This window comes from Rhyacophila brunnea, unplaced genomic scaffold (assembly GCF_057557595.1).
Source record: "Rhyacophila brunnea isolate RB1 unplaced genomic scaffold, BYU_Rbru_1.0 scaffold_7, whole genome shotgun sequence".
NCBI lineage: Eukaryota > Metazoa > Arthropoda > Insecta > Trichoptera > Rhyacophilidae > Rhyacophila > Rhyacophila brunnea.
The window spans coordinates 38,522,901-38,550,443 of NW_028233339.1; the positions used below are offsets into that span (position 1 = coordinate 38,522,901).

General features: G+C 33.3%; 1 protein-coding gene across 3 annotated transcripts; it reads right to left on the minus strand.

The window, feature by feature from the left end:
- On the minus strand, positions 1 to 26,588 carry LOC147064827 (uncharacterized). 3 transcript variants are annotated; one of them, XR_015071869.1, is made up of 8 exons: positions 26,434 to 26,588; positions 19,765 to 19,917; positions 15,994 to 16,167; positions 13,604 to 13,807; positions 10,244 to 10,302; positions 8,122 to 8,171; positions 4,823 to 4,879; positions 1 to 3,011 (listed from the first exon to the last, which is right to left on the minus strand). XR_015071869.1 is itself a non-coding variant. In XM_085957414.1 (7 exons), exons 1-7 carry the CDS (start codon positions 26,491 to 26,493, stop codon positions 2,996 to 2,998), a joined length of 723 nt encoding a protein of 240 aa, XP_085813540.1. In that variant the 5' UTR covers positions 26,494 to 26,588; the 3' UTR covers positions 1 to 2,995. The 3 variants fall into 3 exon arrangements, 2 of the variants coding, with proteins under 2 accessions (XP_085813540.1, XP_085813541.1); XM_085957414.1 differs by lacking the exon at positions 8,122 to 8,171; XM_085957415.1 differs by lacking the exons at positions 1 to 3,011; positions 4,823 to 4,879; positions 8,122 to 8,171 and adding an exon at positions 8,181 to 10,063.
- Positions 26,589 to 27,543: the final 955 nt, after the last annotated feature.

The window sequence follows — 27,543 nt, forward strand, 5'->3', positions numbered from 1 at the left end:
TTTTATTTGCGACAAAATAAAGTACAAGGTATAAAAATTAAATACATGAATTTTTTTAAACACGGATCCATCAAAAATTAAATGCTTAAACGGTACATCGAAAGCTTATATTTATAATACATACATACATTCATAATACAATAGTGCTTTTCAGCGTAATATAATATCATACGGTCAGATCTGGCCAAAAAACAGCTCGATCTCAAAGAATTGGAACATTTTAAAGTGAGACAGACGCACTTAATAGAAAATTTAGCACTTGGAAGAATTATTGTAAAAGATGAGTCCAGGATCAGTCTTTTGTATTTTTCAAAAAACGACACCAGTGTTCAAAATTATTAGTTTTATTTTTCTAAATATATCAGGCTTATTTTTTAAAATTTTCTGAATTAAATATTAATACTTTGCATTTAAAACATTAGGGGTCGTCCCATAGACATTACACGACTTACGAGATTTTTTGATCCCCCTCGCCCATTGTTACAAAACCTTTTAACTCCTGTCTACATTGCGTAACATTCTTGAACCCCCATGACATCATATCAAACCCCACCCCTCCGTTATAGTCCGTTTGCATGTGCATGAATTTACTGCTGGCAGTACGTATTGCCCCGCAGCCGTAACAAGAAAATGCAAATGTATATGTACACGTATTATCGTGACTATATGGATCAAAAAACGTCAACGGCTTGTGAATTTTCATACAATATGTAGTTGCAACTTGCACAATATCTGAACATGCACATTAGAAATATAGTGGCGAACCTGAGAGAAAAACTACCAACTACACTGCGCAGAGCTCTTTGAAATTTACCAATTTTCACAACCTGTTTAAACCTGTCAAATAGCCCCATACAACGACAACAAACGCGTTTGCAAACGCTTGAAGAATGAAATTGGCAAGTCAGTCAGCAATTTTGTAATTCACACACTATCGGTGCCAGTAAATCCATGCATGTGTACAGGCGCTATTAAGATGTAACGTCATATATGAACGATCCCTTATTAGATAATATTGTGCTAGTAATGAACAGAACTACAGAATTAAATTTTCACAAAATCCATTTTTATATAGGTACATAATTATTTTTCCATTTAATAGGTACAAAAAATATATTTATAAATAAAATATAAGGGTATTTTTTTTTAATATTTCGAAGGCAGTGACTATCACAATATGTAGAAATAACTAGTAAATTGTTTATTAAAATATCTTTAAAACAGTTTTATAAAGCATGGTTTATATAATTTCTTTTGAGATTCCTTAATAACAATCAAAAATAATACTAACAAGTTACAACAGCAATTATACATTTATAAATTTTTGCCAATCGCTTAACATTATTTAAATTAATTATTATCATTATTAAAAAATAGTTATAATAAGTAAATAATTACTTTATAAGATCAATTATTCATGAAGTCTCTAAAGGCTGACAATTTCACAAAAATTATGTCATAGTCAAGTTATAAAAGTAATCCATCCAGCATTCCGCTCGAGTGAAACACCTCAGTGTGTTAAGCATTCAAGAGAACCTTATTAAATATAAGTGAGGCTTCAACTATCAAACATCGCCAACTCAGTTTCTAAATAATAATTAATAGATACTAATGAAAAAATAAATTACAACTGAAATTATGTACTCAGTTTTGTCCGCGTTTGATACTAAAGTAAATAGTTACTTGGTCAATTTCGAAACTAAAATGAGTTGAAATGACAATTTTTTTTCTACATATTTATTTATATAAACAAAGAAGTTTTACAGCAAGATATTAGTCAATCATGGGTATGTTGTTGAAAGAATTAAATTTATCACATAATTATTTACTAAATTGAGATCAAAGTGTGATTACGTCCTCTCGCTTTACCGGGAGTGATTTCAGCAGTATTGATTTAATTTTAATGATAATTAACTTTAATAACTATAAAAAACAAAGGTACTAAAATAAATGTCAATTACAATCACTGCTGACCTTTTAAATAACAGGTTAATTATATCTAATGGCCAACTGCTCCAAACGCGCCAGACGCGGTGTTAGCACTAAATGAGTTAACTACATGTCAGGCAATAATAATGACATACGAATAACTGAATTTCAAACATGATTTGACCGTTATCATAACTCGACGTATGTATTTGACTTGGCCACGTATTAAATATTAAAACTTATACAACACCATAAAGTATTGAAATTTTTAGAAAATTGATAGTAGAAGCCTCAAATATAATACAATTTAATCAAGTGTAGGCATTTTCACATTGGAGAGAACATGTTCGTATAAATTTCACACATCAAATAAGATTGCAAATTGACACTAACACAGAACTCGAGCATTAAACGCTCAAGCAAAATCCAGACATATCCATGTACACTATAGAAGTGATGCGTTGATAAATCAAAATGTCAATTTTTCAAAAATTTATGCACCAAAATTTTTTTAAATGAGACAATTCAATTAGTTTAAAAACATAATAGCTCATTTTAGATGCATTGGGGAAAAAAATCTGCTGTTATCATTGATCACTTTCGATTTATCAATATACGCATGTCATATATGGATATGTACATAAACATAAAATAATGTACGTAATACTGTAACGTTTCGTAGATTCTTTTTAAATGCTGTAGTTAAAATTAGTAAAAACACTGACATACAGAATGGAACCGAATTAATAAAAGCCTCACGTCACCCTGTTAATAATATTACAAGCCATGACAAAAAGACGTGATTCGTGACCATGATTCGTGAACCCTCTGGGAACATTAACTATTGACAAAAAGACGTGATTCGTGACCATGATTCGTGAACCCTCTGGGAACATTAACTATTACACATAATAATTATATTATTTCAATACGGCATCATTCAGTTTGCTTACACATTAATATTATTAAAATAAGTAATGAAAAATAGTTATATTTGTCGCCTGAAGAATTCAATAAAATGCTTTAGTTGAAAATCTTGAGCGTATTTAGCAAACATGCAGATTTTTCAAATTTGGCTGTATCTGAAAATCAAAAAAAATGCATATTATAAACTATGCATGATGAATGATGAATGAACATAAATACTCCTGTCTCTTAGTCTGTAATAACAAATACAGTCGAACTCGGTTATTACGATCACAGAAATAGCGAGATCTCGGATGTAATGAGGAAACATTCGTTGACATTTTAGTTTATGATTTTCTCCATACGTTTATTAACTTTTATAACAAGCTACTTATCGGGTATACCGAGCAAAAATATCGTCAAAAATTTTCATAAAACTTTTAATGTGTCAATTTAAACGTTTACGTTTAAACGTTTTTACGTTTAATAATATTTTCTACCCTAAGCAATAAAATCCGACCGGGCAGGATGCCGCCGGGATCGGATTACGTTTATGACACTAGTTAAGTGTCTAACTACCTAATTGGTGTTTTCGCCGACAACATTGAAAAAGTATCCACGCATATGGTTGAAATTGTATGTAAAAAATCCATGCTTTGTCAGTAGCACCTACCAGCGCCGGCGGCTCATACAATAAACAACTTCTTTCGAAGTTTATGAATGCCATGCTTGTTTCGGGGATTTTTACAATGGTTTTCAGATTTTTTATGTTCTATGCTTAAATAGAACGTGGCGCGAAAAATGTTATATATAACGATATAACGAGTAATGCTTATAACGAACAAATTCAGACGGTCCTATCTTCCTCGTAATAACCAAGTTCAACTGTAGATGTTATATTATAAACGATGCATTGTAGCAAATCGAACACTATTCAAATTAATATAATATATTATTAGTGGCTTGTTGGGACAATAGTCCTAAATCTAGGAGTACTTCCTATCTTGGCCTTGTAAGTTTTAGTTTTAATAATCTTTTTTCTACGCTCATCTTGGGACTCAGGTTTTTCATTACTCACATCACATCAAAGACTGAAATAACTTCAGTGGTTTTAGCATAATTTCAAGGAAGTCGACGCCTACGATAACCGAGCGGCTTACGCATCGGCTTATAATTTCATGGGTCCCAGGTTTGAATCCTGAGTCTGGCAAATACACATATGTAAGGTTTTTTAATTTGTGTTCGGAGTCCAGAGTATGGACTTAATAAGTTGAGCAAGTGGCTAACATCCAATTCTCATAAAAACAAAAATTTCTAGGATAGGACATTGTCAAAAAAAAGTATATTCATTCCTACATAATCATCAGCTTGACTATTAAAAATTAGAATTATTGATTCGAGTCATGTTTTAACCCATTGAAGACGGATTTAAAAGGGGAAAAAATGGACAGATTTAATGTTGTAGTAAATTTTACGATAGCTTAGATGCTATAACTTTTTTATTATATTATATTATATTTAATTACATCATATATTTTTAAATTGTGCAGGTGCAGATGTGAATCATTTCAATTTATAATAATTGTCTATTTAAATATGTAGGTAAAGTTGTCGAGTTTTAGGAAACCTTGTGGCATCATATTTATCGCCAATGTCTTCAATGAGTTGTTGAGTCTTATTAACAAGGACCAATGGTGAAATTCAAAAGATACGGAAACATGGGAAGAGACTTAACATCTGGGCTTGACTTACTTATTTTCCTTTCATTTGAGAAAATATTATGCAGTCCTCAATAGATAATAAGTGCAATGGTTTAACCTTATTACAAAAATAAAATGACAATAATTGTCAACCTTTTTTTAATATTGAGCGTTATTTTTCTGGCCCTAATATTAGCTGACATAAATTAGTAATCTATTATGTTTACTTTTCATAAAAATGTACGTAAAAGTTGTTTTCATTTTGATTATATAATATTGTGCTTTACCTTGGAGACGTAAAACTACGTTGGTATTTATACTGCAGCTGGATTGGTTGCTGCTCTCTATATGGGCAAAAATAATCAAAAATCAATTTGGTAAACTTAAAAAAAATAAATACGTAAGAATACAACATGAAAAATTGATGATATTACACTCAGTACAAGATGGCAGAAGCGGGCATGCGATATTTGAATATAGAATTTTAATCAAAGTGTAATCTACAGTGCCTTCATGCGTTACTATATTGAACACAGAGATATTTTTTATGACTGACAGCTCATAAAGATGATAATGTTGTAAAACTCATAAATTTTATCTTCAAAAATAAGAATTTCAATGAATACGCCACGATCTGGCAATTCGGAGGTCGAGCACATCCTGTTTTACGTAAACTATGGGAGTTTTTAAACAAGGTTACATTCTGAGAGAACAATATACAATAATAGATTATTTTGGTAAACATTAGCCGGCTCTCACATAAAAGCTCGTCTCGCCTACGTCGATATGACATCATCGTTATACACAAAACACACGTTGCCAAATGGAGTTCCGCAGATTAGACGAATGCGACTTTTTAGTTTGAAAAAAACATCTACTGTTGCAATCGACAAATTGCATGCTTGTCGGGCTGCGAGTCGAAGACGCCAGGACGCATACGAACACGTACAAATTGGTCATTCCTATACCGGCTCGCCGCATCCAAATATCTATGCGTTTCGAAGGTTACGTGTGACTGTCGCTAGGTAGATGTGCGTGGTGTTCATATGGAACACCGGATCGACGTTCTTGGAAGGTTTGATTTATGTCTGTGCGGCAGACGAGGCGAGTTTAGATGTGAGTGCCGGTTTATGTTTTGCTACTGATAAAACTGGACTGATTTTTAAGATTAACATGTAAGAATTATGATTTTGATATACTTCACTCATCCGACATGAGGTTTTATATATTACCGGATTAGTGAGATTCAACTGTTTTATCGATATCTACATCGATAACAACACGTCAAAAATTAAAGTAAATTAAAAAATTAAAATAAAGGGCTAGTTAAAATGATACAGTTTTATATAAATGAAATGCAATAAAAACATCTTTGTCAACTGTGGGTAGTCACACCTCACAGCAAGTGTGATGTTTCATTGAAACACTCGAGTTATGTATATGTACATGTCTCAAATGGTGATAAGGAACCTGACACAGCGGCACCGCTAAAACGCTAATGTATAACAGCTCTGAAGTTAAGCGAGGTACGCAAGGTATTTAGAAGTAACTATAATAGCGAGAATATATTAAAGATTTTAATGGATGGAAGTGACAACATAAACCAAATAATAAATGTCGAAAAGAGGGATTTATTTTGCCGAGGACTAAAATATGTTTCTAACAAATTGGCAGAATGAACATTCAGTGGCAACTACGGTGGTCAGTGGCAAGTACATGGAAAGCAAAAGAGAACACTCTATTTTATGCCTATATATTATAATAAGTATAAATATTTAGGTTTCATATTTGCTTTTAAAAATTATGTTGAGACGAAAAAATGGCACTTAGCCTTATGACATTTAGCTTCGTAATGTGAGTGTTAAAAGAGAATGTAGGGATAATTAGTTTTTGTTTCGTTATTTTATCACAAACTTGTAAGACTACTTACTTTTTAATCAGTAAGGGTCAAATGCAAAGATGTCAACATCATTACTAATTATGAACCCTATGCATAGTTGTCAGTTGAGCAAAACAATAAATAACATGGCAATGTTACTTTTAATACAATGAGAAAAGTATGAAAACTAAACTTTAAATAACGTAATAGTGGATTCAAAAATAATTTACTTGAATGGATATTAAGAAAAACACGGATACAGTGTCCCTAGCATTTATATCAAACTGGTTTCAATAGTCTGACATATTGCTCAATAGTTTGACATTTCAAATGCTGCCAGTCTTTCGTGTTTATGTAGATAATTGGTATCCAATACAATTTTGATTTATGACTTCTGATTACAACATATCGTTATTTGTCATCACCCACTCAGTATGTGCTTATGAGCCAGAGAATCAGTCATATTACACATATTAAGCTCACTTATTTAGATTAGTATGACGTTGCATAGGGTCCTGAGTCTCTCAACCCGTCAACTACTCGTGACGTATGACATATGTTACGCGGCTTTTAACTAAAATTATGTATAAAATTCAATTTTGTCGCACTCCATAATATTATGTATATATTCTTACTATGAACATTTGTTAAATATTTCATCTTAGAGATTATACCCAGTATTTTCAGCTGGGCAGTTCAAATGTAAACTAACGAATATAGTATGTAAATACATTTTTCTCAGTAACTGTGCAGAAAAATATTCATATTGGTAAAAGCAAATAATAAAAAAACTAACCATAGACATTAGATTAACTAAAAATAAAACTAACTTATAAGACAATCACAAGAAGTGTATAGTATAGTACGGATGAGAGTTCTATATAATTACATTAATTTAAAATTGTATAGCCTTTAAAATTGATTATGGAGTTGGTAATAAAATAGAGAAATGTACATATATGTATGGAGGCAAGCAATGGTTATAAAAGATAACATGCATTTTTTTTGTGTGTAGTACTGGCGAAGAATGGAGGTAGGCTATTAAGATTCGACATAAATAGTGCACACAACTTTATCAATCTTTAATTCATTCATTAAACTAAGACTACAATATGCAGATAGTGTTAGTTAGTTTTTAAAAATTAATCAACACTATCTGCCAAATTGTAATCTTAGTTCAATGAAAACAAATGAACCAAAGTTATGTATGATTTAATTGCATAATATTTTTAGATGTTTTATAGATAGACAAGTATTTTTTGACTATTATCTATTATGGCTTGGTTTTCGCAGGGTTTAATTATTTTTTCAAAACTGACTACATAACACCATTTGTAATTTGTAGTCAATGAAAACAAATACGGATAACTGATAAAGTTTAGTGACAACTATTTATGTCGGATCCCAACAGCCTACCTCCGCTCTTCGCCGCGGGTGTCTAGCATAAAAAATTACAAATCAAGCGCACATTCATGTTAATGCGTAGAGTATTAAAAACATAAAATTTCACATGAAACAGTTAGCGAAGTAAAAAAAAAAACATATCATAAATAAATTAATAAACTGTCTAAGTATATGTATTATTTTAAATTAAAATAGACAAATAAAAACCAGCATCCAGAAAAATAATTTTGGGGATGAAGTAAATAAATTATAGTTATAAAAATATATTATATAACATTTAAGTCTTTTAAAAAATGTCTTTACTTTTGAGACCGGTTTCTGGGCTCCATCCCATTCAGGCAGCAAACCTGAGACTTAAAAAACGCAATTGGTTTTGTAGAGTTCAGTGCGGACAAGCAGTCATTATTTTTTTATTGTTTTCACAAAATATAAAACGAATGATACATACATATTCACAACGATTTCAAACACCCCAAACTCTTACCTATTCATAGAATTTAAGATTGACATAATATATACATATACAGATGATATAATTTAACAGAAACTAGCCCATTAAAAATTACATAATTTAGTACATAGTAGTTCATCTGAGCCTCAAAAGTAGGTATAGTTATTAAATAAAATTTTGTTTCTAACTCACTTTCACTTTGGAAATAGAAAGACACTTAATTCAATTAGATTGTGAAAGTAAACTAACATAGGGTCTAAATCAGTGATTCCCAACCAGTGTGCTGTAGGATCATATTTCATTTCCTTCATAATTCTGTAAAATTAATACTTTCACATAATTTTCTCGCAAATTTGCCTATGGTACAAATTTATTTGGTATTGGTGTTAACATTAAGCCGGGTTACACATACAAGCTCGTGACTTTGTCGGCATTCACAAAACACATTTAACTTAATGTAAAACAGTTTTTCTTTAAAAAAAACATTACTGTCGCATGCAACGAAATCAGCTCAATATAGCAAGTTTTGCAGTGAAGCATGCGCAGATGCTGCTCATCGTTGTCAGCATGTCACTGTCCCAGCTGTGTGCGTGGGAGGAAGTTGCAACATTACTGGCATATGATTTATGGCCATGTTGCTGTCGAGACGATTTTGTATATACGACCGGGCTAAAATACATTGGGCATGCACGATAGTATGTATTTTTTAAGTATTCTTTTTTTTTGATGCAGTCAATTCTTAGTGGAAATACACTTTATTTATTAGTAGTCAATGTCCCATCGAAGTAGGTAACGATGGTAATAAAAGAGTATGGAACAAGTACTACATGTTGTTTTATTTTAATTTTTCAATTATTTTTTAACTGTAGTCAAGCACATTTCATCTTAACGTTGAAAATTTACTATTTTTGTGATATTATTTTACAAACTTCATTTGACAACATTGACAGCCTGAGTTTAACTTGTGTAGTGTGTATGTTGATGGAACGATCTCAATAATTTGCAACCAATAGTATTTCATCCGCATGTTATTAAAATAATGTCAAAATGTGTTGTCAAAGATGACGATGAAAAATAAAAGTTTATAGTCACCATCTTTCAATGTGCCAATGTAAAGAATATTAATTTTTGTATGACTACCAATTTTATTCATCCACACTAAAAATGTTGTGGAACAGAAATTAAATGGTAACCTCTAGTTATAGTTCAAAACTATGTACCTAGGTACTTATTTTTACTTACTCACAAATATGATGATTTAAGAGACTAAACAATGTGATGATGTAGATATCTACATATACCTATAGGTATTTTTCTGTGTGCCGTGACGTGAAAATGGTTGGGAGTCACTGATCTGGTTTCAAAGAATTAAAAATATTCTACAACATTTACCATTGAAATATCTTGAATTAAGGAATGATTAAAGCAATGTGCACTTATTTAATGGCATATTACATAATTACATTATATACATGTTGTGTAATGTAGGTACATGAGGATATTACACATTTAAAAACTATTTTACACAATGGACTTTCAGCATTTTTGAAATCAGAAGTTGTTATGAATTTCAAAATGGCTTTTAATGTTTTTTAACACAAAACTTATACATGATTAAAAAATGATAGTAAAATCATAGATTAATTTATAATAATTTAAAGACCGCTGCATTCCATCGGTATTTTATTTTCGTTTTGAATTTAAACGAATAATTAATACTGATGATTTGATGAGATTCATTTGAAATAGTCCCGTTTCGTCTAATTATAGCTGCAGATCGCGTCGCATTAAAATCTAAAAATAAATCAATTCATAAATAATGTATCAGAGACGTGTTCTAAATTAATTACGCATGTATCTTTTAACAAATCGGTACGTACGTACATTTTACAATCGACACGGACAGAAGGCCCAAATTGTTTACTGTTTCACAAATCAAACTAGGAAGTATTAAAAAAAATTTGATTTATTTACCTGTCACCGCCACTCTTGTGAATTATGGCCACTGTGAAGGCGAGAATTCCAGCAATAACCTGAATGAAATTTAAAAATAAAATACATTAAAATATTATTTTGTATTTATGATGCAAGCGTGTAAAGCATTTTGGGAGCAAAAAGAATAGTGCGACCCTGGCAACTCATCTGTCAAAATATGAAAGCTTTGTAACACAATTTTAGATATACTCAAACAGTTGTGAATATAATATAACTGCTTGCGTGTAATTTAAACAAACCTACCACATAAACGTGAAATTAGATATTTTTGACAGAAAATGTGACGCAGTTAAAGTAACACCGAATGAGAGAAAACGATGCAATAGGCTTCATGTTTGAAATAGTATTGGAAACAATAAACTAGAATCGCATCTGTGCAGCAAAGCTCAAGGTTAAATTGTTCCACTATAAAAAAAAACATTACAGATACTACTTGGCAGCCATTGTTTTATTTGCGGTCAGCTAAATCCCAAATTCTCAGGTTCGAATCCTGGGTCTGGCAAGTACACATATTGTTTTTCAATTTGTGTGAGAGTCAGGGTATGGACCTAATAGGTTGAGCAAGTGGCTGACATCCATTTCTCGTAAAAAAAAAACAAAATCTGTTAATACAAACCTCTACCCTGTGGAGGCCCATATGATCCTATTAGGATCGGACATGGTCGGAAAAAAAAAAAAAAAAAAATCCAAAATACCAACTGCGCGAAGCTAATATCTGTAGAGTTTACCAACTTAATCATGTAACATTTGTTTTGTTTTTCTTTTATTGTGGTAACTGTCAATTTATGGTGGAACTGCATCGTATTATTGATTAATTTAATTAATTAACTACTAAAAAATTTTGCGTTTTATTAAATTAATCAATAACATTTCTTTGGTAAGTTAATATTCTAAGTCGACACTGTAGCCGTACGGCCATCGTGGGACTGTCTAAAATAGTGCTAGCATGTAGAATTTATTAAACTGCATTTAGTGACAAAAATAATTCAGTTCACTTATAAAAGTATATCTTTGAATTAAAAAAAAATGTATTCTTCAGTACTATGCCATGAAATTTATATAATTGGAATAGTATGCAATGATGCAGAAAAGGTTAGAAATCACTCCTCTATGGTAGTGAAGCTTGCCAGATGTTGTTTGCATAATATATTCTTAGAAATAATAACTGCAAATGCTTTGGTTAATCATGTTGTTAAAAATAACACAATGCCATGTTTATACAAATTACTAATAATAACAATGGTTTCATTTATAAAATGGATTGTCTTTATCTTTAAATAATTTTATGCAATGAGGCATTTCATTAAACAGCAGTATGGATTGACTTGAATAAATATAATGCCGGGTCCACACTGGCAACAACAAAAAATTTCTTAAGCTATTATGATAATTATCGTAAAATTTAACGAGGTTGTCGCAGGACATGTTGCCAGTGTGGACCCGGCATAATATAGCATAGTAGGTATTATTACATATTGGTGCTTAGATGATTTTGAATTAGATGTAATTAATTACATACCGAAGTAGATTACTTTTACCATTGACATATAAATTTATAGAACTGTAGAGAAGATTAATATTTAAGTGTTGAGATTTGAATTAATACAAGTACAGTGAAACCCCGATTCTACGATTTTCAAGGGACCTTAGAAAAAAAATGATAAATGCGGGATATATAAAAAATTTAAAAAAAAAAAGCTCGTTTTTTCCTGGCTAGAATTCTAGTTTTCTTCATGGGGGGCATTTTAGTTGCGACTTATAAAACTTCGTGATACAAGGATGCGAGGCAAGCCTGAACGTCGACCGATCTGTGCAAACAAAGCGACGCGACTGAAAGGTCTGTAATAGTCTGTAATCATAAACAATTCTACCAAAGCAAAATGAAAAATACTCAAAAACGTTCAATCAGGATATTTGTGACGGGACCATAATATTTAGACAATAGATCGAGGAAAACGATAAATCGGGGAAAAGTTAATGCGGGAGTATTTAACATTGTTCTTATGGGTGTATGGCGGGACTTTCAAAAAAGAACGATCCGTGTGGGAAAAGGTCGGGGTTCCACTGTACACAGGTGACGAATGTTGAGTGAATCGACTTAAAGGTTACATATGCAATTGGAAATGCATCATAACCGTTTTTAACATTCTGTAAAACGAGATCTTGTTCTCAAATGGTCTTTTATCCTTGACATAAGACGAACAGACAAGTCGCACTATTTTTGGTCTAGTCCAGGAGTCAGCAGTCAGATGTGGCAGTAATATTGAATGTGAAAATAAAACTATTTCCTAAACTTAATAAAAAATGGTGTATTGATTACACACATTGGTAGTGACCATGCCGGTTTTTAGTTCGCTGTGTAGCAAGTACTTGATTTAGACATTGGTAATGCAATTGTTGCTAATTAATAAAGCACGACAAATATAAATGGGAGAGTGTAACCATCAGATATGTAGTGGTAAATGTACTAATACATGTCATAAAGAATAATAATTGAAAATTAAATTCTATTAGGAAATATTCATTTGCCATCAATTTAAATATGAGATTACCAGTGTATGATATCTAAAATATGTTATAACTCATTGATTATAATTATTATAAATATCTAGTAAATACTGAGTTACCCGTCGTCGGTCCCTATTAAAAAAGTCGGATCTGAAATTTTGTCATTTTAGGATTATTACGTAAAAGTTGTTTAAACGCTTTAAACATTTATACCACAATCACAGTTTTTTTTGTTTGTTTGAAAAATTTCGAGATACTTAAGTTAAAAATGACGGATCTACCGAGAGTGTCCGAATAACAATGTCGGTTCTTACCAACCGACATTGTAGTCTGGGCGTGGGTGAGCAAGATGCGTCGAATCTGACAGTTGCTGCTATGTTCACCGGACAGACAGATGTTTTTATAAACGTTTAGAAAAGTTTCTATAGCCCGTATTTTTATTCATTATGGCAAGCAATAGGTCACAAAGGATATTTGATGAAACATCTTTGATTGCTCATACTGAAAAATAGCATTTTGCAGATCCGAATTTTTTAATAGGGACCGACGCCATAATCCACCTCATTTGAACTGTAGTAAACAAATGGTAGTTCATTGGTCCGCAATGCGTATTGTAGATGTTGGCCCCTCACTCAACTTACTCACACTGCGAGTGCAACAGAGAGATCACGATTTAGCAAACCAGACAGTTTAAACTTTCATTTTACTTCCATTCCTATTGAACGAACACACCAGTTTGGCTCCAATTAAATGAATGCATACAGTAATAAGTGGATAAAGTAACATGTCTATAGCTGTTGTACTATAACAGAACAGATTGTTATACTATACCTCGAGTGAGAAGATCCCAATGGCGAAAAACTTCATGTAGGGATACATGGCAGCACCGCAGCCAGTCTTGTGTGATGTGATGGCAGTGCAGACGTTGGTCAACAGGTCCATGAAATCCTTAACAGTGCTGCGGCCACTGCAACACGAATCCGGCACTTGGGTCAGAGGGTATTCCAGAGATGTCTCCACTCCGCAGCATTCAAACTGCAAGAAAATAATGCATCAGTGTAAATGCTGGGTCAGGCCTATGGTACCACCAAGATACTCATGTTACATCAAATATATGGAAAATTAACAAACATCAGAGCATCATTTGAAGCCGCTGTAAGAATCAACCACGAAGAAGAGAGCATTTTATGTTCCAAAAGCTCACTTTGGACCACCAGACATAAGTCCAGAACCAGCATTCCGTTTGTTAAATCATTGCAAATGACACGACATACATATCAGCCAAAAATCATTATTTAATATCGACAACAGATGGCACTAGGGGTATTAAGAGTAGTGACATACAATACGTAACTTGTGCATCGTTTTAAACGCTATTATCTCAAAAAAAAAAAAATTTTAGGGCAATGCTACCATTCCGGAGAGGAGCACAACTAATATCTATGTTTGCAATGTACAGAACCAATCTCGGTGTGGAGTATCTGAATCGGTATCGTGGCATCCATCTATCTCGCTCGGCACCTCTCCCATCCAATACTAGTACCTCTCACCCACATGTCCCAATGGGAGACGTTTTTTATCCAAACATCTCAGGACGGTATAAATGAGATCTCGAGGTTGCTTGAGATCGCTAGAGCTCCAAGACACTTGCTCAAGTATTATACAGTACTCACACTCATAATATTGCTCTTCCAAATGAACAAACATTCTCCGCAATTTTCCTTTAACTGGATCCGTCCTAAATCAGCATCTACCCCTGATTAGTAACCTAATCGCTGGATATGACACGTCAGATATAATATACCTACTAAAAAAAATTGCAGGACTTAAACTCGGATCCATTGGATTCCGACCAATGTACTTTACCAATTGAGCCACTCACTACCTAATTATGCTTAAATTAGTTAGTCTTCACTAAAAATGATGAACACCCATGGTGCATGATGCTTAAGCGTCTGGCCAATAGCATCATGGGCCCCAGGTTCGAATCCTGGGTCTGGCAAATACACATATTGCTTTTCAATTTGTGTATGAGTCAGATTATGGACCTAATAGGTTGAGCAAGTGGCTGATATACATTTCTCGTAAAAACAAAATCTGTTAATGCAAACCCCCACTCTGTGGAGGCCCATATGATCTTATCTTATCTTTGGACATGGTCGGGGAAAAAAATGATGGATAAAATGAATATGTGTAGGGGTGGGTGTATTGAAATATCGACAATCATGTGAATGAAATGATAACCTAACCGCAATATAGCAAATTAGGACACTGCGGATTGAACAATGCAAAAGAAGGAAAATACTGTAATATATTGATAAATTTAATATAATATTGATATGTTAATTTATGTGGTCAGTGTAAATGAGGAATAATGATAAGGTGATTGATTGGATAATAAAAAATAAATAAGTGGACATATAGATAAACACATTGCGATATAAAAACAACCACAGCTTTACAATATTTTCCATGTAATTTAGTCGACATCAATTGACGTCACGTCCAAATGACATAATATGTAATGTGCAGATTTGTGATAAGTGGGTTGTAGGAAATCTGTAGACGCAAAACCAACCAAAAGTAAACTCATATTTTTCAGAGAATAAAATTTTATAATTAAATCCGCATTTACGTGGTGGTAGAGTGAAGCTTTTTGTTAATTCTATAAGCATAATAAAATTTATATTGAAATCAATCACAATTTTTTTTATATAAATTGGAAGGAGATTAAAAAATGTAAATAATGTATTTGGTAGATATATTTTGGTGAATAATTAATAAATATATTTCGAATTTTTGATTATTTATCAAAAGTTTCTCAAAGTTTTAAGAAATTTTAAAAAACGTTTTAAAAAAAAAATTTATAGTTACCTACTGTATCGTAATACTATTAAACTATTAATTTACCTGTTTTGAGATGTCTATCAAAACGTCAGTAGAGTCTAGCAAAACTGTCATGTTAAAACTTTAGTAGAAAATTATTAAAACATTACTTAAACACTTTAAGCTTGCACTCGAAAAAGAAAACATGCAAACAAGAAAACCAAAATAAATTTTGATTTAGTAGGTAGATGAAAAACCAACGTTTATGAAATCCTATAAAATTTTATAGCTATACATTTCTGTAGCCTAGAGATAAAGAATCATTTCACGGGCCACACTAGTCCTTCATAAAATAATATTTCGAAATAAATTATCAGATATAATTTGCCACCTACCATATATTGGACGTCGTCGACAAACACAACTGAGCCGGTGTCATGTTTCTTGGCGCTCTCGAAGGTGACCTTGAGTAATTCGTCCAGCACGTTGTTCATGTCTCCGTACTCTTTAATCAGGAAAACGATCAGGGACACTTGAGCGACGATCATTAATATCATTAGGAAGCCATACTGAAAAAAGACACCAGTAATTTTAGTATATGTCTCAAAATACCTCTAGGATAATAACTATCATCTACCAACATTATTTTCATTTAACTCAGTTTTAGCATGCAGAAACATTATAATAAAAATAATAATAATACAAACCAATATGTACCAATTATTTATCATGCTGTTAAAACCTTTTATGTAAAGATATTGAAATGTTACAACCGAGACAAAAAACTGCTAATGAACACAAAAAGTTAAGTCTCTGAATGACTTGATTTTTCAAAATAACAATTAATGGGAGGCTCGTCATAATCAAGTGTTTGTAATAATTATTGCTCCAATGTGATGACTAGTATGTCGTCACTGTTCTGGCAGAAGACACTAATTCGAAAAAATGACATATTGAGTTAGTTATACCAAAATGTTCCTTATTTCAAACTTTACCGTCTCGAAACCTTCTTAATAAATAAACAGTCTTTATTTTAAAGTCATCCTTTTTACGATTACTTAATAAACTCACATGATAGACCATTTCAAACATTTTAACAACTTCAAAGTCAAATCACTCAAAACTAGTATTCTCCAGTTAGTGTGTTCTGCCAGAAGAGAGACGATATTGTAGATATTATAGTCTAATTAAAATGCGACATGTAACATTTAATTTTGGCGGTCTATAGAACAGTAATGGTTTTAGACGCTGCAGTCTAATATAAAAAAAAATTGACAAAATTATCACATAGAATGTTTTGATAGCCGAATGATGCTATGTATTTGAAGTTATGAGGCTTTGTGCATGTTAAAGAACAAAGACGGCAAAGATACATTCTGCTTCTATAAGAACTAACATAATATTATGTTAAATAGTTTTTAAACTGGCTTTTATTTTGATATTATGATAGGTACTTGAGATAATATGCTTTAAAATAAGGTGGTAATCCAAACTAGTTAAGAAAACTGGTATATTAGCCCGAGTAGTAACGGAATGTCCAACATAAATCAAAATCCCACATAAAAGACAGCTGAAATTAGGCACACCTCTAGAGTTTCATGTACATATTGATATAATTTAGTTAAACTGTCTTTGACCTATTCTGCAAAACGTGTGAGGGTGCATCCTGCAGATATATATATATACGAGGGTTGTCCCTAAAATAAGGTCTCCAAGGCACTGGAGTCGCGAGGAACGCTTTAACGCAAGATCCGGCAACACTGGTGTGTAGTTTGGTTCTCCGCCTACAAATCCCCACCACTCCGAGCTGTCTACAATGCTTAGTTTTGGTTTGGTAACCGTTCGCGATGGAGCCTTCACTCGCCGCTACCACCAGGTATGAGTTACGTTCTGTTATTCGTTTTTTGTGTGCTAAGGATATATAGCCTATAGAAATTCATTGACAGTTATATGAAGTATGTGGACAACAGTGTATGGACATCAAAAACATGCGAAAATGGTGCAGAGAGTTTAAAAACGGATGTACAGACGTCCATGATGAACAGCGTGCCGGACGGCCATCGGTTTCGGACGAAACAATTGCAAAAGTGGAGAAGGTAATGCTTCAAGATCGACGGGTGATAATTCGGAAGCTGTGCAAATTGATTCCTGATGTCAGTAAGACTACTATTGACAAGATTTTGACAGAACATTTGCATTATCACAAGAGGGTCCCCAAAATGCTCACCAAAGATCACCAACAGCAACAAGTTGACGTGCAACATCCGACCACATCAACTAATTTGGATGGGATAACGTCACACACCCCCCTACAGCCCGGATATAGCACCAAGTTTTTATCATCCCTTTCATGTGTTGAAGTCACACCTGGGTGGGACAAATTTCAGGACCCACGAGGAGTCTTAAGAAGAGGCCGTACGCTACCTGCACGCTGAGGCATGAGAGTTCTATGACACAGGTATACAAATAATGCTACACCCCATGCAAAAATGCATCAATCGCAACAGGGATTATGTAGTAAAATACTAGAAAGTCGAGGCTTTCCAACAATATATAATTCATTGCAAATAAATGTGTTTTTCTTTGTGAAAAAAATTGGAGACCTTATTTTACAGACAACCCTAGATATGCATCTTCGATTCTTTTTGGATACCCATAACATCGATCTGTATTGTCATAATACACCCAATGATTTTTTATGCAGAATGTTATCACAATGTATTGAATGCACAACCCAGCCAACAAGTTCTGACACATAGTCCGACCCTGCCTTTATGTCTTGACGAATATTTGAAAAAAAAAATGCCATAGTTCCGTGTGCATTTATCACGAAAATGTCACATTATTCCGAATATAACAGTCTGACTCTGATTCCCAAACTTCCCTGGAAATCCACCTAACAAACAGAATGATACAACATACATATGACAACTTTGTATTCTTTTATTTAGGTTCCTATCTAATATTTCTACTTACAAAACATAGTAAAGAAAGATGTAAATAAGATTTTGTAAAATTATTTATTAAAATCAATCATAGTAACATTGCGAATATCATTAAAGATAATCATAAAAAGAAGAATGAATCTCGTATGTGACTTCTAATTTACTAATGTTCGGCTCTATTGTGTCAGCGGCATTAAAATCACCCTGATTAGTTATTTGCAGTCGGTTTCGTTTTTTAGACAACAGATTTGTGACCATGTTTATTGGAAAAATATAGTAATGACAATGTTACACAACACATGATACGTGCAAACTGTTTTTCAAAACATTCTTTAGCTTTTTTTTGGTTCCATAGTCCCTTATTTATATGCAACGCCCCCCGATTGTTTCCGAGGCTACCGCCTCCCCCGTGAATCGCTCAAACCAGAACTTCAAATTCATTCATAATTTCCCTGAAATTATATCAAAGTTGAAAAAATACAAGTTTCTTCGGTACAGTTCGGTTATGAGGAATACAGCGGCAAACACATTTTGAAAATAGCCGATATACTGTTAGGTTAACCTAACCAAACTTAACCCAAACTAACAAATAATCCAGTATATCGGGTATTTTCAAAATGTGTTTTCCGCTGTATTCCTCATAACCGAACTGTACTGTTTCTTCATGTATTTTTATCCTTATCAGTAATACTCACATCCGTTATGTTATGACAAAAAGGTAATACTTCAATTTGTGTGAATTACGCATTATCATTTGAATACGGTAGAATGATTTGATAGTTGAAATTGTAAAAATATATTCAGTATCTCATTAAATGGTACCTAAACAAACCATCACGATAGCCGAATGGTAACGTGTCGTCTTATAATATGGTGGGTCGCAGATTCAAATCTCAGGTCTAGATAGATTGAGCGAGTGGCTAATACCCATTTCTTATAAAAACAAAAATCTGTTAATACAACCTCCACTCTGTGAAGGCGCATAAGATCCATTCAGGATCGAACATGGTAATGTAATTAATAAAATAACAATCACAAAATCATAAAGAGATCAACTGACATTTATATCAAACTGAAATAGATTAAATGTAAATCATCAGGTTACCCTTTAACTTCTCCGTTCGATATTTATGATGAAGACACCGATAGATAGAGGTGGCCGAGACCCACACAGGACTGCAACGCCATTCATTGTAATAATTAGATTTTAAATACACTTACAGAAGCCGTTGTCCCTTTCCTCCTGAAGCCAAGGCAGCAGCCTCCGATGCAGTTGACCGAGAGGAGAACTCCTCCAGCAATGAATATGAACATCGACAGCTGGAAGAAGTATCCACGGATTCCAGCCACCGCTAGAATTGTTATTCCGACCGCCTGCAAAATTGAAGCAATTCGGCGTTATTTTTGATTTGACAAAACGTTATTGACATTTCGGAAATTACCTGTATATTTTATATTTTTAATAAAGCATGATGCGAGTTACTTAAATCTTTATTAGATTAGTTTTAAGAAACGATTGTATCTCTTATAGTAGATAAATACCTCTTACTTTTAACAAAAGCCATCTTATTCAATATAAGTACATTAGGTATCTTTAGCAATTAGTACACTGTATGAATAATGATTATTATGAAACTGCACTTTGTGAAAATAGTATTAAGATTTATTAGCTTATCACTAGAATTCATGAATTAATAATTTTCTATATTATAAATAACCGACATCATTTCGCGTTTAGTCAACACACATGATAATGAAATATTAATTTTCCAGATATGCGGTAGGTAGCAAAATTATTTTTATCTTCACTGATTTAAATTGGAGTACACATAAATCAAAATATCTTACCAACATTGTATTTCTTACCGATTTTAAATTTAGAAAATAATGAATTTTATTTTTAGTTTTACATGCATTTTACATACAAGATTGCTAAATATGATACTAAACATAATTTGACTGTGAACAGTAAGCTGCAGCGTCTATAATAATAAACCATAATTCAAATCTGTAATTGCTCTCTACTCAGACCAATCTGTCATTTTACCCGGTCGGCCTCACGTAATTCTGGAACTTACGCATGGCGAAAATGATTAGCACGGTTTAAGTTGTTTTATAATGGCTTTAGTTCATACTAAGCTTTGTGTTCATTTTAAGTAAACTAAATATATTGCCGGGGCGGGGCGGGCCGCAAATGATTTCAGTGAGGATGATGTATACGGTGCATAGTGCCTGTATTATCGCCTATTGGCAATATGGGCACATCGGTTTATGGTTTGCATTACAATAAGTGAGCGATAATATTAAAAACCTATGAAGAAAAAATCTAATTTACGATGTTGAACGATGTTTCATAGCAATGCAGGCAGTGCAGGCAGTGCAGTGCACTTGTATGATGTTAGACCAGCCGCCGCTGGTCGTGACACCCAAACATTCCGCATCGAATTAAAAATTGCTTCAGCCATTCCCATTTGGATATCGAGCTCTCTTCACAAAATGCCATCTCCCGCAGTGTGCCCGCCAGGTATTTGAAGCTGTCGAGACTCTCAGTATCTGTCCTGAGAGACTTTATGACACTCATTATCTTTCTCTCTATTATTATCTATTATCTTTCTCAAGATCGATATGATTGGATAAGTAGGTATTGACATATTCAAGATGATTCTTAGTTGTGACAAGCGACTTCGGTAGCACATATTTATACTCCCTCTGTGAGGTTTGCTTGCAACAGATGCTGAGTGAGTGAGATGATTGATCATTTACAAGAGACATTTTATTTTAAACATGGTATTATGTAAATTAATAAATCAAGATAATATAAACAAGTGTACCTATAAGGAGAATAATATACCTTACTGCTAGTACAAAGGCTTATAAATAAATAATGTTGTCAGCAGTTCATATTTCAGTTAGAAATAATATTTGTTTAAGTATTCAGTGATGATGACTGATGAACTGATTGATGATGATTATTTAAAGAAAAAAATATTTAGATAGGTACTGACATTCTTACAAATCAATTTGTAATGAAAGATGAGACCAAACTGTCATAAGAATAATACTAAGTAATATGCATTGTGATGTGCTGATGTGGCCAGTACTTTTATCTATAATACCATTTATTATCATGACAGTGGATGCAAACTACAGCTATTAGAACCCTTAAGAGCCGTTTAACACAGGACACCTGTGTCCAGCCACCGGTGTTAGGATGCCGCATTTACATATAAATGAATGCGACACTCGTGTGTCCCTGTCTAAACGCACCCGTTCAGTTATGTGTATATGCAGCCGCTCGACACACCAGTGGTTTTGACACAGGTGTCTAGACACCAAAGTATCCAACCACTCGACACCGCAGTGGCTAATGTAGCCACCGAATAGCTAATTTGTCTCTGGCGTCAGAGCTAAAATTACATGTCCACGGTTTTGCACGAGTCACATTCCCTTTATTGTTTTATTTGTATGAACGCCTCAGTAGCGAATGAGTCAATGCATAATATTTTCGTGTCGTAAATTAGAAATACAAACAATGGACACATAAAAACTGGCTGCGGTAAAAGTGTTTCGGCAACCCGAGAATGAAGCCGCTGACGGGACGTGTAATGTGGCACGAGTGTCTGTCTGAACGCGCCCATTCATTTATGCGTAAATGCAACCGCTCGACACACCGGTGGCTTGATACAAGTGTCCCGTGTGAAACGGCTCTTTTACCATACAGGTTCCATTCAGGGTTTAGTTTCAATGCCATCAAATTTAACAAATTGAAATCAATACTTATTATTTCAGAGTTAATAGCTGATAAATAGGTACAAATATAATATGTAATGTATAAATTATCCTCATAAACATATCAGTAGGGTATACATAAAAATGTTCTTCATCATATCCTTTTCAAGTGGAGAATATGGTCACCACAATTTGCAGGTAACCACATTCGTAAAAAAAATGTCAACCATTACTCGCAACGTAACATTTATAATAGGTGAATAGACATAAATTAGATTTTTATTAATAACTAGCTGAAGTACCCGGCTTCGCACAGGGTCGCTTCGTGGTTATATTTATCTTAGATATTTGAAAAATAATAATAGGTAATTATTTTTTTAATATTAAAATATCTTTGTAATACAATATGGCAATATGAAAATAATTCTAATAGGAGTAAAGGTCAAACATAAGAACACTAAATTAAAATCGAATCCAAAATATGAAAACGTTATTAATGTTATTAATATGTAGTAAAAAAAAATCAAAATTGGATGGAACAAACAAACAACAAACTTTGTATTTTATATAATAATAATTTAGACACCTTCGCAGGTGTGCGCACAACAACTGACAAAAGTTTCATCGCAATCGGATGAATGGTATAGGAACGCATACGAATAGTAGAAGAAGATGATTTTCTAAATCAGAAATCTTCGTGGGCACGCGCATGACAACTCACCAAAGTTTCATTGCATTCGGATTAATGGTATAGGAACGCATACGAATAGAAGAAGAAGAAGATGGTTGTACTAATTCAAAAACCTTCGCGGGCAAGGGCACAACACTTGATCAAAATATCATTGCAATCGGATGAATGGTATAGGAACGCATACGAATAGAAGTAGAAGATGATTTTCTAATTCAGAAATCTTCGTGGGCATGCGCACGACAACTCACCAAAGTTTCATTGAAATCGGATGAATGGTGTAGGTAGGCATTCGAATAGAAGAAGAAGATGATGGTTGTACTAATTCAGAAACCTTTGCAGGCGTGCGCACGACAACTCACCAAAGTTCCGGATGGATCCAAAAAAACGGATGAATGGTATAGGAACGCATACGAATATAAGAAGAAGAAGAAGGCAGTTGTACTAATTCAAAAACCTTTGCGGGCTTGCGCACAACAACTGGTCAAAATTTAATCGCAATTAGATGAATGGTATAAGAACGCATACGAATAGAAGAAAAAGAAGAAGAAAATGGTTGTATCAATTCAGAAACCTTTGCGGGCGTGAACACAACACTTAGTCAAATTTTCATTGCAATCGGATGAATGGTATAGGAACGCATACGAATAGAAGAAGAAGAAGATGGTTGTACTAATTCAGAACTCTTTGCGGGCGTACTCACAACAACTGGTCAAAATTTCATCGCAATTGGATGAATGATATAAGAACGCATACAAATAGAAGAAGATAGAATAGAAGAAAAAGAAAATAGTTGTAACAATTCAGAAACCTTTGCGGCGTGAGCACAACACTTGATCAAAATTTCATTGCAATCGGATGAATGGTATAGGAACGCATACGAATAGAAGATAGAATAGAAGAAGAAGATGGTTGTACTAATTCAGAAACCTTCGCGGGTGTTGACACAATTACTGACGAAAATTTTATTGCAATCGGATGAATGGAATAGAAACGCATACGAATAGAAGAAGAAGAAGAAGAAGATAATTGTACTAATTCAAAAACCATTGCGGGTGTTACCACAACAACTGACGAAGGTTTCATCGCAATCGGATGAATGGTATAGGGACCATACGAATAAAAGAAGATAGAATGAAGAAGAAGAAAAAGAAGAAGAAGAAGATGGTTGTACTAATTCAGAAACCTTCGCGGGTGTTGGCACAATTACTGACGAAAATTTTATTGCAATCGGATGAATGGAATAGGAACGCATACGAATAGAAGAATATAGAATAGAAGAAGAAGAAGAAGATGGTTGTACTAATTCAAAAACCATTGAGGGTGTTACCACAACAACTGACGAAGGTTTCATTGCAATCGGATGAATGGTATAGGGACCATACGAATAAAAGAAGATAGAATGAAGAAGAAGAAGATGATGATTTTTCTAATTTAGAAACCTTTATGGGTGTACATACAACCACTTACCAAAATTTCATTGCAATCGGATGAATGGTATAGGAACGCATACGGGACAGACACACAGACAGACAGACATTCATTTTTATATATTAGTATAGCCTATACTCTTCCCGCAAGTGCAAGCAATAAGTTTACAAAGTTTTATTGCAATCGGATGAACGGTATGGCTGCGCATTAAATACGAACAAACAAACACACAAATATTAATTTTTATATATTAGATTACAATAATGTATGTACCCATACTAGTATTATTGGGTGATAAATATATTTTCTTTTTAAATGCTAGACAATGGATATTATATTGTTCATAATAACAGTGAGAAATGTTTCTTTATTAAGTAATTAATTATTTCAGGAACTTCTTACAGCGCCATTATCAAACCGGTTTTTAATTTATTAGTTTTGCACATTCAATTACATCATTCCACATTTCTTTTGCGGGTTTTCCGAATTATTTATTTGTTATTTAGGTTATTGGCAAAAATCTCTCATTTCAATCAAACCAGTTATTGAACATACATAACTTGAAAACACCTCAGACAGGTATATAGTATATACCCACTAGAAAAGATATAATTTATCTACTTTTTTCACTGCTCCATAATTGTTTTTTTTTTTTTCTTAGAATTATTAATAACCATGTCCTTGCTTTTTCGTACAAGGTGGTTGTTAGTAATTTTGAACAATCACAAACACCCAGGCTTTGAGAAAAACACATAAATGTTTTTGTCATGACCGGGAATCGAACCCAGGAACTCTCGGGTGGAAGGCGAGCGCCTTACCAATTGCACCACGAGAGCCGCCTACTGCTCCATAATTAAAAAGAATATTATATAGTCATCGGTGTGGTTTTTTTCAAACTCCACAATATATGAAAATATATATTACATTATGCTGGGGATATTCTGCAAAGTCAAATGTAAACTGCAAAATAAACTACAAAATAATATTATCCATGTCCAAAAAGCATTAAACTTTACGGTTTATTTAATTTTAGGACAGAACAAAATATGGTAATATATTATAGTATACATATATCTATATCGTCATTATGGTTAATGTGTTTTTAGACCAAAAACCTAACCTAACATAATCTACTGAAAAACAAGATAAACCTAACACAACCTTTTTATTTTTGAGTTGAGAGGTTTTGTTATAGTTTTTCGTCTCAAAAGACTTCGATCACAAAAACGATATCGAGTAGGTATTATAAAATTAACTAAAATATAATATTAATGTAGGTACAGTAAAAACAAAACAATGATTCGGTTCGTGGATTGTATGCGTACGAATACGTATGCCGTCGTCAACGCTGCGAGTACATCGGCTGCCAGGTAAATTAGTAGCACTAGTAGAGGTAAACATCCGCACGCACACCATCGACCAACCGAATCTTTGTTTTGTTTTTACTGTACTTACATAGTAGGATTAATAATTAGAATAACTGCCACCAGCGAATATTAATAATTATGAATGAATAATATTGTAAAAAGCCAAGGAATATTTTAATTTGCAATTTTTATGGGTTTCGGTTCGGGCAAAGGGATCAGTTCTAAAACAAGTATGGGTTCGGTTCCTGTTCAGTTTCCAGCACTGAATGATACCTACCTACTTTCTCGAAGGGCGTTCATTACTTAAGCCTGTAATGGCAAGTTCTAAAGACTCACTATTGATATTATACTTGAATTATACGTTGATTAGTCATATTTCTTTGTAATGACATGTGAGTAATAAGTGAATATTATGGTGGTAGATTGATATATCAGCAAGTATCAACAATAATTACAAAATACTTTTCATGTTGTGTTTCGTGCCTTTTTAATCATAGAAAAGCATTATTTAAGAGTAATACAACCATTCTTGAATGTCTCATTAATCAGTAAGGGAAATATTTCGATCGATCCGTTTTAAATGTTTTTCTTGTTTGGGTCTGGTAAAGAAATGTGTAGGTACTTTGTTATGGACACATTTGGACATTGTAATAAAATGAATCGGTGGGTACTTACCAGGAATATAACATTTATTAAGACCAGCAGGCCAGATAGAATACCGGTGCACACTCCCATTTTAACAAACAATTCACAGTTGCACAAAGAATTTAACAGATTTGAGCAGCAACCCACAACACGTCCACCTTGCCAGACGAACACAAACGGAAATCGAATCAGTGTTGCCAAGTCAAAATTTGAAATTTCACTAAAATGTGGAAAAAAAATCAGTAAATTCGACAAAATATCAGTAGATTTCTGTTTCTCAATTTAGACGAGAAATGTTTTGCCGCGGGCCGCTGGTTTTTTTCCCGGATGGTGGGAATTTTGTGGAACGAAGAAATATCAGTATATTGCAAAAAATATCAGTAGATATACTGAAATTTCAGTAGACATGGCAGCACTGATTACTAATTAAAAAAAAAGACCATAGAGCAGAAATGAACAATTATAGCGTCGTAGCCTAATTGATTTTCTTGCCAGTTTTGAATCATGGAGACTGATTATGTTTTTCTAATAGAATGCTAAAATAGCATGTATCACGTGCCTTTTTAAATTACCCACAACTAACTTTTTGGTTTTCATAAAAACGCATATTTTTTGAAAAATAAATTTGCGGCCGATATTTTCTCGAGAATTGTAGATATTTTTGTCGATGGTCCGAAGGAGGATTTTCTGCCGCCCTCGTGACTTCTAACCTCTACTACCACCTCAAGAAAAAAAATCTTCAAATTACTCTTCAGTGACGTCAACCGTACTTTAATTCTAGTAATTAATTATTGTACTATAATAATTTTGGTCTTCGTTCTATTTAAGTAGGTACGATAAAAGATAAAAGGTATAGTACGCCAAAAATACTATAATGTCGGTAATATTTCCGTTATAATTATTGCGGTTATAATTGCGTAATAAAGGATAAAAACCTATAATTTCCCCCTAAAAACCCATTTTCCCTTTTTATAAAACCCCAAAAGGATTGAAAAGAAGAGGAGAAGAGATTGTCCAATCTCTTTGTAAAACCCCAATGTTGAAAAACACTTAAGAAGGTATAAACTATAAATAAAGCATTTGAAGAAGTATAGCGACAAAAAAGAGGAATTGAAATAAGGTTTCAAGGGCCACAAAAAG